At 42.8% G+C, this 14,453-nt stretch overlaps 1 protein-coding gene across 2 annotated transcripts in view; it reads left to right on the forward strand.

The window, feature by feature from the left end:
• The first annotated feature begins 1,270 nt into the window (after positions 1-1,270).
• sec24b (SEC24 homolog B, COPII coat complex component) overlaps positions 1,271-14,453 on the forward strand; it is a 32,059-nt gene continuing 18,876 nt past the window's right edge. Inside the window, exons 1-8 of one of the 2 annotated variants that reach the window (XM_071542045.1) lie at positions 1,271-1,457; positions 2,188-2,904; positions 3,409-3,570; positions 5,005-5,148; positions 9,263-9,346; positions 11,022-11,185; positions 12,384-12,568; positions 13,371-13,473. In XM_071542045.1, the coding sequence (XP_071398146.1) occupies positions 1,364-1,457; positions 2,188-2,904; positions 3,409-3,570; positions 5,005-5,148; positions 9,263-9,346; positions 11,022-11,185; positions 12,384-12,568; positions 13,371-13,473 (1,653 nt within the window). In that variant the 5' untranslated portion in view covers positions 1,271-1,363. The remainder of the gene's footprint in view (positions 1,458-2,187; positions 2,905-3,408; positions 3,571-5,004; positions 5,149-9,262; positions 9,347-11,021; positions 11,186-12,383; positions 12,569-13,370; positions 13,474-14,453) is intronic. The other variant, XM_071542046.1, reaches the window with a different exon arrangement.

Consider the following 14,453-nt stretch of genomic DNA (forward strand, 5'->3'; position numbering starts at 1 on the left):
GGCCGTGTAATAAATCCAAGAACGTAGGAACATAGTCGCCTTGGTTGCAGAGGTTGAAGTTCACTGGTGTCTTGGCTTCAAAGCATCAAATTCCATGATGTCTTCAATCTAAACATTGTGGCTGAGATATCAACAGCCTGCATGCTGGCTGGTTCCCACATCAGTTATTATTAATCAGTAATTAATGATTCATTTTGCCCTGAACTGATTTAGGAGTTTGTTCTACAGTAAAGTCAATATGGCTTCCATGAGGCCTATAAGTGTTCCCCGTGGCCAAAGTGATTTACAATGAATACAATAGTACAACAGTAGAATAAAATGAAATTCCCGGTCTGGTCCTTGACTGAGGTCTGCTGTTCCTGGTCCTGGGTTACCTGCCATCTGAATAATGAGAATTTCACAAAAAGCTGCAGAGTACAAGTCAAAATGATACAGCTCACACTTTTTATAAATTGTTAGTTTAATTATAAATACATTTATGTGACGCATGTCACTGAAGAATGTGTCAGTTCTATCTTTTTTCACACATTTTTATCTTACCTTAAGGTCCTGAACTGGTGTTTGACAACTTGCACTAGATCATTCCTGTTGATCTTCATTAAAACCTTCTTGGTCAACTACAGAGAGTATTGGTTAGAACAGAATACTGAAATGGTGCCTCCCCTCCTCAGTTGCTCCAGCTGCATTTCGCTCAGCTCAGAGGTCAGCAAAGTGACACATACAATACAATAAAATCTGTTGAAAAGCCATTAATATTAAGATTAAGATTAAAATTGCATTTTATTGATCCCCCAGGAGAAATCCGGGTGTCATAGCTGCAATGTACAGTAAATATTTTGTTTTATTTAAGATATTAAATTGTTAGGCTGCTGGACTCTTGATTTGTTCTGACTTGACTTGGTGTTCTACATTTAGACTTGTGCCTAAAGACTTGAGACTGATGAGAGTATTGAGAGTATAGTCCCTCTGCGGATATTTTCTGAATAAAAGAAGAAAGCATCCTTTTTATTTTATTATATTTTATTTTCATATTAATTCATCTATTTTATTTATTTCATAATAATAATAAATTTAATCATTAAATTAAATTAAATTAAATAAACACCATCGTCTGTTATGTAGGACAGATCCTCCAGGGGGCGTGCTCAGCCTGCAGCCTGGACTGAAGTGAAGCTCCTCTCCATCCGAGCTGAAGCTCCAGCTATCAGCCGAGCGACCTGGTCAGGTTGTCAGCAGCGGGGGTCTCACTGACCAGCAGCCTTCTGACACGAATCTTTTGGGGGGGAATCAGCCTCAGTGAAAGCCTCTCATGTGTCTTTATCTACCCGTGCATCTGTGGGCATAAGGACGGGAGGACCAAGCGATGTCTGCGCCGGGTTTTACAAACCTGAACAGCTCTGTCAGCTACAGCCAGAACTCAACGCCGAACGGCGGAGCTGCGCCCCCCTATCAGAATGGTAAAGCAGGCCGGGAGCTAACTTTAGCATGCTAACCCCCTATGATGTTAGCTTAGCTACTTCTGTCAGACGTTGGCTGTTTTGTTTCGTTCAGCTGTCATCTGACTTTAAGTGATACTGAAGACCGTTGTAACACGAAATAAATAAAACAGGACGACATGTAAACTCGGCAACAGTTACGAGGAGGCTTGCTAATGTTAACTAGCTGCTAACATTAGCTAGCTAAGCATTGAAACCGACAGGAGATAACGTTAGCTGGCAAGTATGTTAAGCTAACGTAACATAGCTAGCTAACTGTCTAGATAATAGCTGTGTGACAGATTGCGCAATATGTCTAATGTCAATTTCATGCTGTTCCTCAGATAAACATCCAGTGAGATAAAATAACACTGAAATTATAAAATTGTATCATGATCGTTGCTGCTGTGCTGTCAAGGATGCTTGATTAGCTGAGAGCTAACGTTAGCTGGGTATTAACCCTTATTACTAAGCTAACAGCTGCTGATGTAGCTTGTTGTATGCTGCTGATGACAGCCTCACCTGATCAGCAGTTGCTTCTGAACGTTTTCTCACAGGCTTGACCTCTGATTTGACTTGAATGTCGATGTCTTGTCAATATTGTTGGCAGATTGGAAAGTTTATAACAAATGCATCAGATCATCTCAGTCTGCCACTATTTGCCCTCCATGACACTTGTATTTCTGAGCATCTGTTGTATGTGCCCCCTCAGGTCCAGCACAGACCTACCCATCCATGTATCCACCTACAGGATACTACGCAGCCCCGCCTCAACAACAAGGCTACCCTACCATTCCTGCCCACTGCAGCCCTGTTCCCAGCAAATCGCCCATCACGAACAATGCCCACAGTGCTAACTACTACCACAACAACCATCAGCAGCAGCAGCAGCACCTCCCTCCGCACCACGCTCCCCCCAATGTAGCACCCTCCTCGTACGGGGCCCCCCCGAGCTCTGCCCCTCCCACCCAGCCGTACGGCACAGCCCCTGCCACTCTCCCCGCTTCGGCACCCCCACCAGCAAACTCCCAGTATAACCCACAGCCGCTCCAGCAGCAGGTCCCCTATGGCGCTCCAGGAGCCTACTATGGACAGCAGTCGTACCACGCTCCCCCAGCGCAGCACCCTCAGCAGCAGCAGCAGCAGCAGCCCAGTCTGGTGCCTGCACCTCCTAGCGGCCCTGGCGCTCCCCTCTACCCCATCGTCTCGTACCCCTCTGCGCCGGGAAGTAGCCAGTACGGCACCCTCAGGTCGTCCCAGACCGCCTCCGCACCCGGCGCCGTGCCCACCCTGATGAGCGCGCCCTTACATCAGTACCCGCCCGGGAGCAGCACCTCTCACCCAGCCTCCACCACAGCAGTGCAGCCTGGGTACAGCGTGGCTCCTCCCGGTCAGCCGGCGACGGCGGTTAATGGTCAAGGAAGCACAGGTACCCATGATTGATTGATTTACACTGAAGCTGGACAGTTCCTGGTAGGGCACTGAGGAATTGCCTAATGCAGAGAGGCAGGGACTCAGGGGTTTCAGCCTGGGAAGTAAAAAAAAAATGCTGTTCCCTGGAAGCCAGGGTAGTGTTCTGCAAATATGAAGAGGTTAATCCAGAGATCTCCATTGTGGGGGAAAAACATTGCCTGAAGTTCATCATTCAATATCCCTAAAATACAGTTTTTGGCCAGAGTAGATGGAATTACCAGCCACAGTCATAATTTACCAGCGTTTGGTTTGTGGCTGGTTTCCCACACTGCTTCTAGCTCTTGGTTTTGCGTCATATCAGGGCTGTAATTTCCCAGTTTTTGCTCAGGACTTAATTTTTTTGTGATACACAACTCCATTCTCCTGTTCATAATTTCCTGCCCATAATTTCTCCTTTTTTGTGTTGTCCCGATCACATCTCTGATATCTCTGTGACTCAATGATTGGTTCTCTGCCGCAGCCCAAACCACAGTCCACCAACAGTACGACCAAAGCCACCGGGCCTCTGTGAACTATGACCCCTACGGCGGGGTCAGTCACAGCAGCGGGGGTGCAGACGTGGACAGACCGCCCTCAGGAACCCCCTCCACTTCGGTCCATTCCTCCCCAGGACACCACCAAGGTAAACAGGATGGGACAAAGAGATCATGATTGTTGTTTTGTTAGTGCTGAATCTGACTATATTTTTCTTCACCAGGCAGTAACTGAAGAATGGCATGACAGCATTGTTAGCATGTTTCATTCAAACTGGTTTAATTGATGATTTTGAATGAAATTTGTTTTATTGTTTAGTCTTCGATTTCAGCAAAGAAATGAAGAGTGAGCTACTTCTTTGTTTCTTCCCCTATTGGTGGTTGAGCAAGAGGTTATATATAATACAGAACACAACACCTCTTTCTGGTGTAAAAAGGCCTTCACCGAATCCTCTGGGGACTATGGGGTTTTAGTCCACAAAGTGTGTGAATGGTTTACATGCTCACAGCTGTACTTGGCAAACAGACCTCTTGCAATCTGTGAGACACATGCACACACACCCGCACACGCACACACACACACACACACACACACACACACACATACATATACACGTATGCAGGAGTGCACATGCATACGGATGTGAAGGTTTGTGGTTTGAAAATAGCACTAGCCACCTGCCAGTTGGTGGTTAATTTTGGGTGTGACTGGTTAATTTGCTGCCACTTTGGCAGGTAAAAGACCAGAAGACAGCTGAACATATACTTGATTGTAAATTAGGGTGTAAAATCTATACGAACCTGATTTAACATCACCAAATACAAATAGGTACGTCCTCTAGTACCCAGTATTAAGATTCATTTGTCGTTTGTCTCCCATATCCACTACAACAGTAGACATAAATCTAGCTCACAACAACTACAATTAGAGGCAACTAATACAGACAATAGTGACTTCAAGTAGTTAATTAGTGGTTAATCAAGTGGTTAATTTAATTTCAGTAGGGCAAAAGCTATGTAGTAAGGTCTAATGCAATTCCCCCGATCACTATAGGGTGGGAAAACGTTGTGATTTAATTTCATGTTGCCGGCGTAAACGGCGCTGTATTTGTTTCTCCTGCAAGTTTTCCCATCTGTCAAATCGACTTGCTGTGCCAAGACTTCACACCTAGTAGGCGGTCAGTAAACGTTGGAACTTTTCTGTTCAAACATACAATTTTAATATGTAAACTCAGACTTTGTGAGAATTTACATTGAAAATAATGTTTAAGTTTATCTGGTGCTGCAGGCTTTTTTCTATTATTTTTTGTCTGGTAAGACAGGGAAAGTGGTTGCTGAATTTTGGAATCCATCAGCCACTGTGTTTGGTGAATGAAGTTAGTTTGCTGCTTTCACACGCACCACACACACTTACACACACACACACACACACACACACACACACACACACACACCACTTGGAACTATTTAGTCCCGGACACCTTTACTGCCCCGTCGCTCCTGCCCCGTCTGCTGCAGATCATCTAGTCTTGACGGTTGTCTTCTGTACCTCTCCCACCCCCACAACCCACCTCCCCCAACAGGCATGCAGTATGGATATGTTGCTAATAGTGGAGCTAGCTCTGCCTCTGCCACCACCTCCGCCCCAGCACCAGCCCCAGCCGCAGCCCCCTCGTCATCCAGCTCCGATGACGATGAGGAGGATGAGGATGAGGATGAGGAAGCAGGTCTGCTTTAGCTTTTACCCCCTCCAACCCCTCTTCTACCACCTCCTCCATCTCCGCAAACACCTTCGACCCTTTCCTAATCCTTCCCACATGCCCACAAACTGTCCATGTCCTTCCCCAAAAAAACTATAACCGTCATTTTTATCATGTGTACGTTTCCATCCCCCACCCATGCCACGTCACCGTTGATCACTGATGCGCTCCGACTTTGTGTCTGATGGCCATCTGTCACATCTGCTCCACCCACCAATACTCTTAATCAGCTTGCCATTCTCCATCGCCACCTTATACCCTTTCTAATAACCTAATCAGATGTTTTTTCCTCTCCTTCCTGCTGCTTACTCAACAGCCTTCCAACGTTCAGCCGTTGCTCATCATCTTTCCCCCTCACAGCCGTCAGTGTTGGCGCTGAATGTTGATTCGATCTTTTAAATCTGTGTGCAAATCCACTTTATTGTTCTGTCACTGAAAACTTGCATGAAAACTTGTCTCTCAGAAAGGTGAGAGGTAACAAAGTTTGCGTCTCCCCTATTTTTTTTTTATTTTTTTTTTATGTAGCTGCTGCCAGTATCTGCTTCTCTATTTGTCATGCAGACTGTGTGGAAGCGGTCATCCTCTTGTGCTCTCTAGCTCTCTCACCTAATAATCTTTGGGTTATGATCGTCCGTTTGCAGTGCACTTCCAATTACCAGTAGCCATTCAGCTGTGGTTGCTGATGAAAAAAGTAATACACTGCTGTGTTATAGCCTCCATTCTAGCCAGAAATCCTAGAGCTCAGGTGATACTGGAGGATTGCTGGGCCTCGGATGAGTTCTTCCATGTGTTCATTGAATACTAAGCTCGGCACGCTCTTACTAGACTTTCAGTAGGACAAACTGTATCCCAATTAGAATGTGTAATAATAATTTCTCTTACATTGCCTTAATTAGAGAACACTGTCATGTATTAGGTCCACAGTGTGCTTTACATGATAAAGAAACTTGATTATTTTAAGGTGTTTACCATTTTGAAACTGCACTTTCTAGATGTTTTTCTATCATGTAAAAAGACCTATATATGTGATAATCTTTCTTATATTGTTTTAAAACGTCAGTTAGGTCCACTGGGTGATTTACATGACAGAAACCTGATTATTTTACATGGTAGACTTGAGTATTTCACATAATATACTGTAGAAACTTTATTATTTAACATGATTAAAAAAAAGTTAGATTTTTACTTCTGTGTTTCTGGCCCACATAATCCTATGCTTAAACAGCATTTCTTGTGCGTTCTGCTCAGAAGGTGCTGATGACTCTCCCTCAGGAACTGTGTCATCAGCCAGAGGTTAACAGGTTTTTAAATATAGCCACTCCCCTGCTAGCAAGCCCAGGCACTGTGTGTGTGTGTGTGTGTGTGTCTTGACTCACCTGCCCCTATGGGGAGCACGGGTGAAGACTTGTTAGCGCTCCTAACACTCATTAGCACCTCTCTTAATAAAAGAGAAACTTCTCCCTCGTGGTTTCCCTAGTTTAGCCCAGTGTTTTGCAAGTTGTCTGCTGCAAGAAAATCCCAGTTGTTGATTCCTGGGTGCCGTGCTAAAAGTCGAAACCTGTGCTCCTTAGGCTTCATTCACACCGCAGGCCTTCATGCTTGATTCCGAGTTGCTGCTTGTATCTGATCTTTTTGGATGACTCATATCTGATACCAAACTGACAGTTATTTTTGAAAACACGCATATAGCAATATCAAAAGTTGTCTCATCCGTTTTTGTAGGCACTTTTCTCCTGCTTGTTTAAAACACATTTCCTGCTTGTTTAAAACACATTTCCGCTTCAAGTTTTGACTGAGTTGAGGCGTCTTCTCCAATACCAAACAAGTCAGTTATTTGGCTTTTGTTCCACTGTTGTGTCTTGTTGTCCTCCATAAGGCTGCCAAGCTGCCTTTGCACCAAAATGATGACAGTTGTCTCAGGTGAATGACATAATATTTACTTATTTTTACCGCAACGCTGACAAATTCCGATTTGAGCGTTCAAATACACATAGTCACATGTAGGTTGCATATCTCAGGATCAGATTTTGTTCCACATATCCATGTGGTCCAAGTCAGAATTGGAAAAAAATGTGAATCCATGCAGCTTTTTTGCTGTTCACACTGATTATGAAACATCAGATCAGTGTCACTTGTGAGGGAATCAGAATTGGACCACTTTCAACTGCCTTAGTCGCCAGTAACCCAGAGGTTAGAGAGGCAGGCTTGTGATGGAAAGGTCGTCAGTTTGAATCTTCAGACCAGCTGGGAAAATGTATGTAATGCTCTTTCCTCACCAGCTACTGTCTAGGTGCCCTAGCAGGGTGCAGGGTGCTGCTAGAAAAGAGCAAGCATGTTCAGTCCACTTTCCCTGGGTAAAGATTAAAAACATTAGGCATTGACTTCTTTCTTTTAACATCGAGATGATTATTGCACATCGGATGAGTGAACACGATGGACATTTCTGTTTTATTCTTTTATTACGCCATGATATCCTCTTGATAATTCTATGAGGTGACAGAAGAATGCAGGAGAAGTAGAAGAGGAGGAGAAGGAGGACAGGCTTATCAGTTGTCCTGGCGTCCTCCCCTTCCAGAGCAGATAATCCAGTAGTCTGTTGGTCAGATTTATCCGGAGATAATTGGATCCTGTCCTGTCCAATGAGCTCTGTGCCAGAGTCCTGCACTGTCTTGGTTCTCTGTGGTTGATCCCTCCCTTTGGCCCAGATAGATTAATGGACTCATTCAAGTGTTCTGCACTCATAATCTCACTGGGGACCCTGTTCATTACTGGACATTAAAGAAAAAAATCCACTCTAAAACACATTAACACTGTTTAAAAAGAAACAGCTATTGGTAATGTGCCTTGCATTTCTGGGGCCGCTTAGTTGTTTGGTGAATTGTTCTTCTTGGTGGATAACTGGCCAATCGTAGATGAGGTCCAGATATTTCCAGCAGCCACAATGGAGTTTGATATCAGAAAATGTTTCAGGATGTAAAACATCAGCGGTAAACGTCAGGTTTTGGTGTCAGTCCCTCAGAATCAAAGAGCGAGGGCTTCTTTCTAGAGCCGCCATTTTGCACCAAGAGACGTTCAATAATCACACAGGGAGAAATCCATCATAGAAGAGGAGAGAGAGACCAATTTCTTTGGCATCTCTGGTATCTAGCTAGTTGGCTAGCTAGTTCGCCCCAACTTTGATTGAGAGCAACAAGTTCACGCCCCTTCTCTGGGGGTTGTCGAAAAGGCATTCTGGGAAATTGGGAAATCAAGTGAAGTAGAAGTAGATAAGGCAGGTTGGGGGAAAGTGGGTAAAATCAAATCCAACACTTCACTTCATCACAAAATAATTCCTGGAATGCATTTAAGATCACATTTTGATTGATGGAATCTAACAGTGGAAGAAGATCTACAGGATGGAGTTTTTCTTTAAAAGCCTCAGATGCTGAGCTAAGAGATGAGTTTGAGTGTTTGCCGGAGAGAGAGAGAGAGAAATGTGTGTGTAAAGAAAGAAAGCCAATGTAAGAAACGAGTGAAAGACTGAGTGACAGAAAGAAAGCGAGTGTTCGACAGAGAGAGAGAGAGAGAGGATGACTGTGTCTCTTTACCCATCACTTCATCTATTTCTATCCTCACAGCAGCATTATTCAAAGGCCCATGCTCCCTGCCACACATACACTAGCTGGCTCACCACTAAGTGCATCCTTTCATCATGTTTCTCGCTCTCTGTCTCTCTCTCTCTCTCTCTCTCTCTCACTCTCTCTCTCTCTCTCTCTCTATCTGAGCCCTGAGGGAGTCCAAGCACCGCACACTTCATGTCCAAACCACTAAGAGCTGCTCTTCATTGGCCTTTAATGTTTTCTCTTTTCTTCTTCTTCCCCTCTCTCCCTCCTGTTCTTTCATTTATAACTTCACACTGCTTCCTTCCTCCTTCCTGACTTCATTTGCTGTTGCCGTCCTTCCATTCAACCCTGTCTCCCCCTTTTCTCTTTCGCCGACTTTTGCTCTTAACTTCACCCTTTTGCTTTCTTTCACTTTGTTGCCTTGTTCACTCTTTCTGTCTGTCTCTCTCTCTCTCTGTGTGTCTGTCTCTCTCTCTCAGGTGGTGACACCTCCTCCTCCACTACAGGCAGTGCCTCTCCGGTGCCCAACAGCTATGATTCCCTAGAAGGGGGCAGCTATCCAGGTACAAACATACTGTACATATTAATAACACTCACACACATATATCATGTTACAAAATTGCACATCAGGGCACATTCTCTTCTTTGTAATTTCATCATTAGATTTTACATGTTAGTCATTTAGCTGACACTCTTATCCAGAGCAACTTACAATGAGTGCAACAGCAGAATATGCTGCCATTCCTAGATTGACAACATTGCAAGCAACCAATAGCAAGGAGTGCAAAGATCACAGAAACACCACCGTGATAACATTCCTGTGACCCTATAACTCAGGCTTTCTCACTCAGGGTCGCATGGAATTCAAATGGGGTTGCCTGAAATTTCTAGTAATTGATCAATACAATTAATAATAATTATTATAATAATAAAAACACCACACACAATTTAAAACAACTAAATGTATCCTACGTTTTCATTTCCCCTCATAAAAATTGAGTTCAAATAAAATGCAGGATATTGTTAACTGGGCTCGGCATATCTTGATTCATGCGATCACACGTGACCGGGCTACGTGAATTCCCACGCTCAAACATAAACAGCGTGCAATTTGATTTGAGTCATTGTTTGTTCAGCATTAATTTGCAGCCTTGTAAATATAAGCTTACCTGTACGTATCCTGCACTGGGAAAATAAAATCCTCACTTTGTGCACTAATCTGTGGCTCGTCCTGGCTATTCTGCCTCCGGCTGCCGTCCACAATAATACATGACATATAATACATAATACATAATACATGAAATAGCCTAAATGTGGTCTAAAATGAATGTTTACTTGTAACATAGTATTACAAACTATTACATGATCGAAAACAAATTAATTTTAGCAAAAAATTGTCTGTGTTTTGAACGTCTGGGGTCACTAGATTTTTGTGACGTCAAAGTGGGGTCACGAGCCAAAAAAGGTTGGGAACCACTGCTATAACTCTATATATATATATAATAATAGTTGATGGAAAAATCCATCCTAAAACATGTTAACACTAGTTAAAAAACTATTGGCATCTAGCATTTCTGGGCCCATTTTATTGTTTGGTGTATTTTTCTTATTCCTGTGGATAACTGACCAAATGTAGATGATGTGATATCAGGTCCAGATATGTCCAGCGCAGCTACAATGCAGTTTGATAGCAGAACATTTTTCAGCGATCTAAAACATCACAAGTGAGCGAACGATAGATTAAGGGTCATGGCTGTCATCATAAACATGCCGCAATGTTCATACTAGTCTGGGAAACTAAAGTAGAAGTAGACGAGGCAGGTTGAGGGAAAGTGAGCACACCAAAAAAGTAAATTACAACACATTACAAAATAACTCCTGGAACGCACTGAACATCACAGATTGATGAGATCTGACAGTGTAAGAGTATCTGAGGATGGATTTTTCCTTTTAAGGAGGTAGAAGGGATTCAAATGTATTTTCTACTTCAAGATAAAAGCATATTAGAACAAGTAAAAGAGGAGGATATGGGATCAGGAGGCTGATGCAACTCAATTGAAGAGATGTGCCTTCAGCCTATAACAGAAGTGGAACAAACACATTTTCCACATAAGTATATTTCCAAAATGCACTGCTCAGCTACAGTGTTATCTTTGCACTCTCATAATCATATATAAACCACTCATGTTTTCCATATGAATATCAGATTACACAACTGCTCCTCTGTCTCTCACCCAGACTCCATGCCTCCCTCCACCGACATGACCAGCCAGGCCCCGCCCTACAGTAGCTATGGTTACCCCAGCATGCAGCCGGCCTATCAGCAGGGCCCGGCCTCCCACACTGACTCCTCCCCCTCCCACGGACTGTACGGCCAGTCCGGCTACCAGCAGTACTCTCAGGTGAGGCCTCCGCTCCAGTAAAGCAATTCCTTAGGAGCATAATACGATTTATTATCTTCTTGATTATCTTCATTTGCAAGCAGAACGTGTTTGGCTGTCTCGTCACCTCTTTTTTTTTTGTGCCCATATTTGCACACTGCATCCATCTCAAAATCTTCAAATTGGGTTTGCAGAAGCTATTCCCTTTCTCAGTGTTGCCTCTGTGGTTTCCCAAGGTCACTAGTCTGGAGTGAAAGGGGTGTATTACGATCCGTTATCCTCTTGTGGAATACGTTATCTCTACACATAACCTCTTTTTGTTGTGGCTATATTTCCCCCTTGCACCTGTCTCCCAACACTTTATTTATGTTGCAGAGGCTGTTTCTTTCACTCAGTGCTTCCTCTATGATTTCATGTAGCACTGGTGCTTGAGTTTTAGTGCAGGTTATTTTTTGAGTACTTTATCATAGTGAAAACATTCATTTGAAACATTACAACTCCACTTCTTTATATTATAGAGGGATAATCTGACTAACCCCAAGATCTCTTATGGCCTCTTTTGAAATTGTTGATAGCAGCTGCTCTGCCGTGTTGCATCGGTGTTGCGCTGTGTCCGATGCATTGAGCGTCCAAGCTCAACAATTGCTGAGACTCAATTCTTAATATCTCATGCATGTGTTCATCCTCATATAGTGTTTTGAGATAATAGGAAACAAAGTTGATATTGGCTGTTTTCCAGTGTATCGACTCGAAAATTGGTTCAGATTGTATTTTATGATTCGTATCGAATCACAAAATTAGTGCCAATCATGAAGCTATGATGTTAAATTCATAAAGGCTTATCCATTTATCATAGTGACAAACACGCACCAAAAAGAAGATAATTGTATCCTACCATACTGTAGTTTGTGTACTGTAGTTTGATTCAGCTCAGTTTTTGTTTGTACACATAGTGAAAAATGCCAAAGCTATGCCTATTGATAGGTTTGTCAGAACTTTTCCCTCTGCATCTCTTTCAAAGTAACGCACTCTATGGAGCAGTTGGAAAGTCACAGTGACACAACACTGATTACGATTTGTTTATTGCAGTTTGACAGTAAATTGGATTATTTTAATTTCTCTTTAGCAGCAGTGATAGTGCTCTTGCTGTGTTGCTGCACCACTGCTGAATGAATACAAGAGGAAACACTTCTTATTCCTCTATCTCTCCTCTCTGCAGCCGTTCCCTAACCTGTCCCAGCTGTCTGCGGCCCTGGGGGGGCTGAGCGGCGTGCCGGAGCTGGAGATGGAGGCCCTGAGGCCGGTCAACCTGCTGCAGGAGAGGAACCTGCTGCCCCCCCGGCCCCTGGAGGCCCCCGAACCCAACCTCAGCTCCGACCTCAAGAAGGCCAACTGCAGCCCACAGTAAGTAGAGGGTTTGGGTAGTTAGGTGCTGAGGTATAGGACAATAAATTAGCTTCCACCAAAAATCACCATTTACTTCCACTATTTTACCTCCAAATGAGGGCTGGCTACCTGCCAAAGTAGCTAGTGGATAAAATAAAATAAAACTTTAATGATCCCCATTGGGAAGTTGGGTTGCTGCAGGAGCAAGAGTAAAAAATACTGCATGGAAAATAGAGTATAAATAATAAGTGATATGAACCATAACACAACTGACAACTCCAACATGCCAGGAACATATGAAGTAGAAGATTGCATGAAAAAAGTAAGAAAAAAACATGAATTGCAGCATTATGAGGGTGTGAAAAGTAACAGCAGAACATACTGAGACAAAGAAAGAATTAATCCAAATATGTATGATATGAAAATACACCAAAAATGCAATATATGCAATATGAAATAAGTGAAATAGACAATAGTAGACAAGCTTACTAGCCACTGAAAATAAAACTTTTTTTTTGCTTTTTGTCATTTGCGCCTTCTTTCTTTCACTCCTCGTCTGTCTTGGGTTTGTTCGTCTTTCACTTTTTCTGTTGTTCATTCTTTCAGCTGCTGTTTGTTCACTTATTCTTTTTCTCTCCGGTTCTCAGTTATTTGGGTTTATTCTTTCTTTCTCAAATCTCTTGCACATACACACACTCATACACGTACTCTTGCACTCTCACGCACACACGCTTAATATCCCTCGCTCTCTTTCTCACTCTCTGTCACACACCTAATCTGTCTATCTGTTATTTAACAGTCACACTCTCTCTCTCACCAGGACGTTCAGGTGCACCCTGACCAGCATCCCTCAGACCCAGGCTCTGCTGAACAAGGCCAGGCTCCCGCTGGGCCTCCTCCTGCACCCGTTCAGAGACCTGCAGGTACCATCTGACTCCCAACACCCTCTCAAAATCACTCTCAAAAGTGGGGTGGATTGTGGGGATAATTCAGTGAAAAATCTATGATGGTCATACGTAAAACCCTTTCCTTCCAACTCTTTTTGTTTAAATTGAGTTTTTATATAAATCACCCATATATAACTCACCCTAGATTTTGGCAGAAGGATGAGTTGCCTCAGGTGCTGTCTTGTTGATTAATTAGTTTCAAATATATTAGGTTATTTTGGTGTTTACATAAACATACTAGGGTTAAACCGATATGGATTTTTGTAGGCTTATAGTGATATCTTATAGTGATCTTTAAATTAGGCCATTTTCCTGCAAAGAACTTACAAGTATTCAGCGTTTTGCCCAGAATTTTAGTCTTGCCAGGGTGGAAAAGCCTCTGAAACAGCATTTAGACCATCATGGGACACTAAAACTCTCCATTGAAACCTAGGATACTACTATTAATACTACTACTACAATTACTATTATAACATTTATAATAAGAAGAAAACATATTTATGGATACTTGTGTGGAATTTGATCAAAATGTCGCATCAGTTCAGGTTAAAGGCTTCCCATAGACGACCAGTTTAGTATTAATCAATCCTAATACTTTTGTTCTTAAAAATTAGAATTTCTTTGCCCATGGTAATTCAAAATACAGGTTTTAGTTACTGGTGTCTCCAACCATTAATCAGACATTTTCCAGCCTAACAATCCATGTAAAACCCATGTTTAGTTTTCACATTTTTTGTATGAAAAGGAGAGACAGAGTGAGACAGTCAGAGTGGGAAACAAATATCTCCAAGTGATATAAATAAAGGTGGTGGTGACAGTGATTATTATTCTGATTATTAAGAAGGACTGCTTATCTTTAAATACATGCTAACATGTGTCTGATCTTTACCAAACTGCGACTGGTAATGAATCTGTCATAGGCAGTTCCCTGTGATGAGCGACTGGAGCGACAGCAG

This window comes from Centroberyx affinis, unplaced genomic scaffold (assembly GCF_046629955.1).
Source record: "Centroberyx affinis isolate AG114_WGS23_722 - 3 ecotype Tasmania unplaced genomic scaffold, CSIRO-AGI_Caff_v1 ptg004001l_1, whole genome shotgun sequence".
In the NCBI taxonomy this organism is placed as follows: Eukaryota; Metazoa; Chordata; class Actinopteri; order Beryciformes; family Berycidae; genus Centroberyx; species Centroberyx affinis.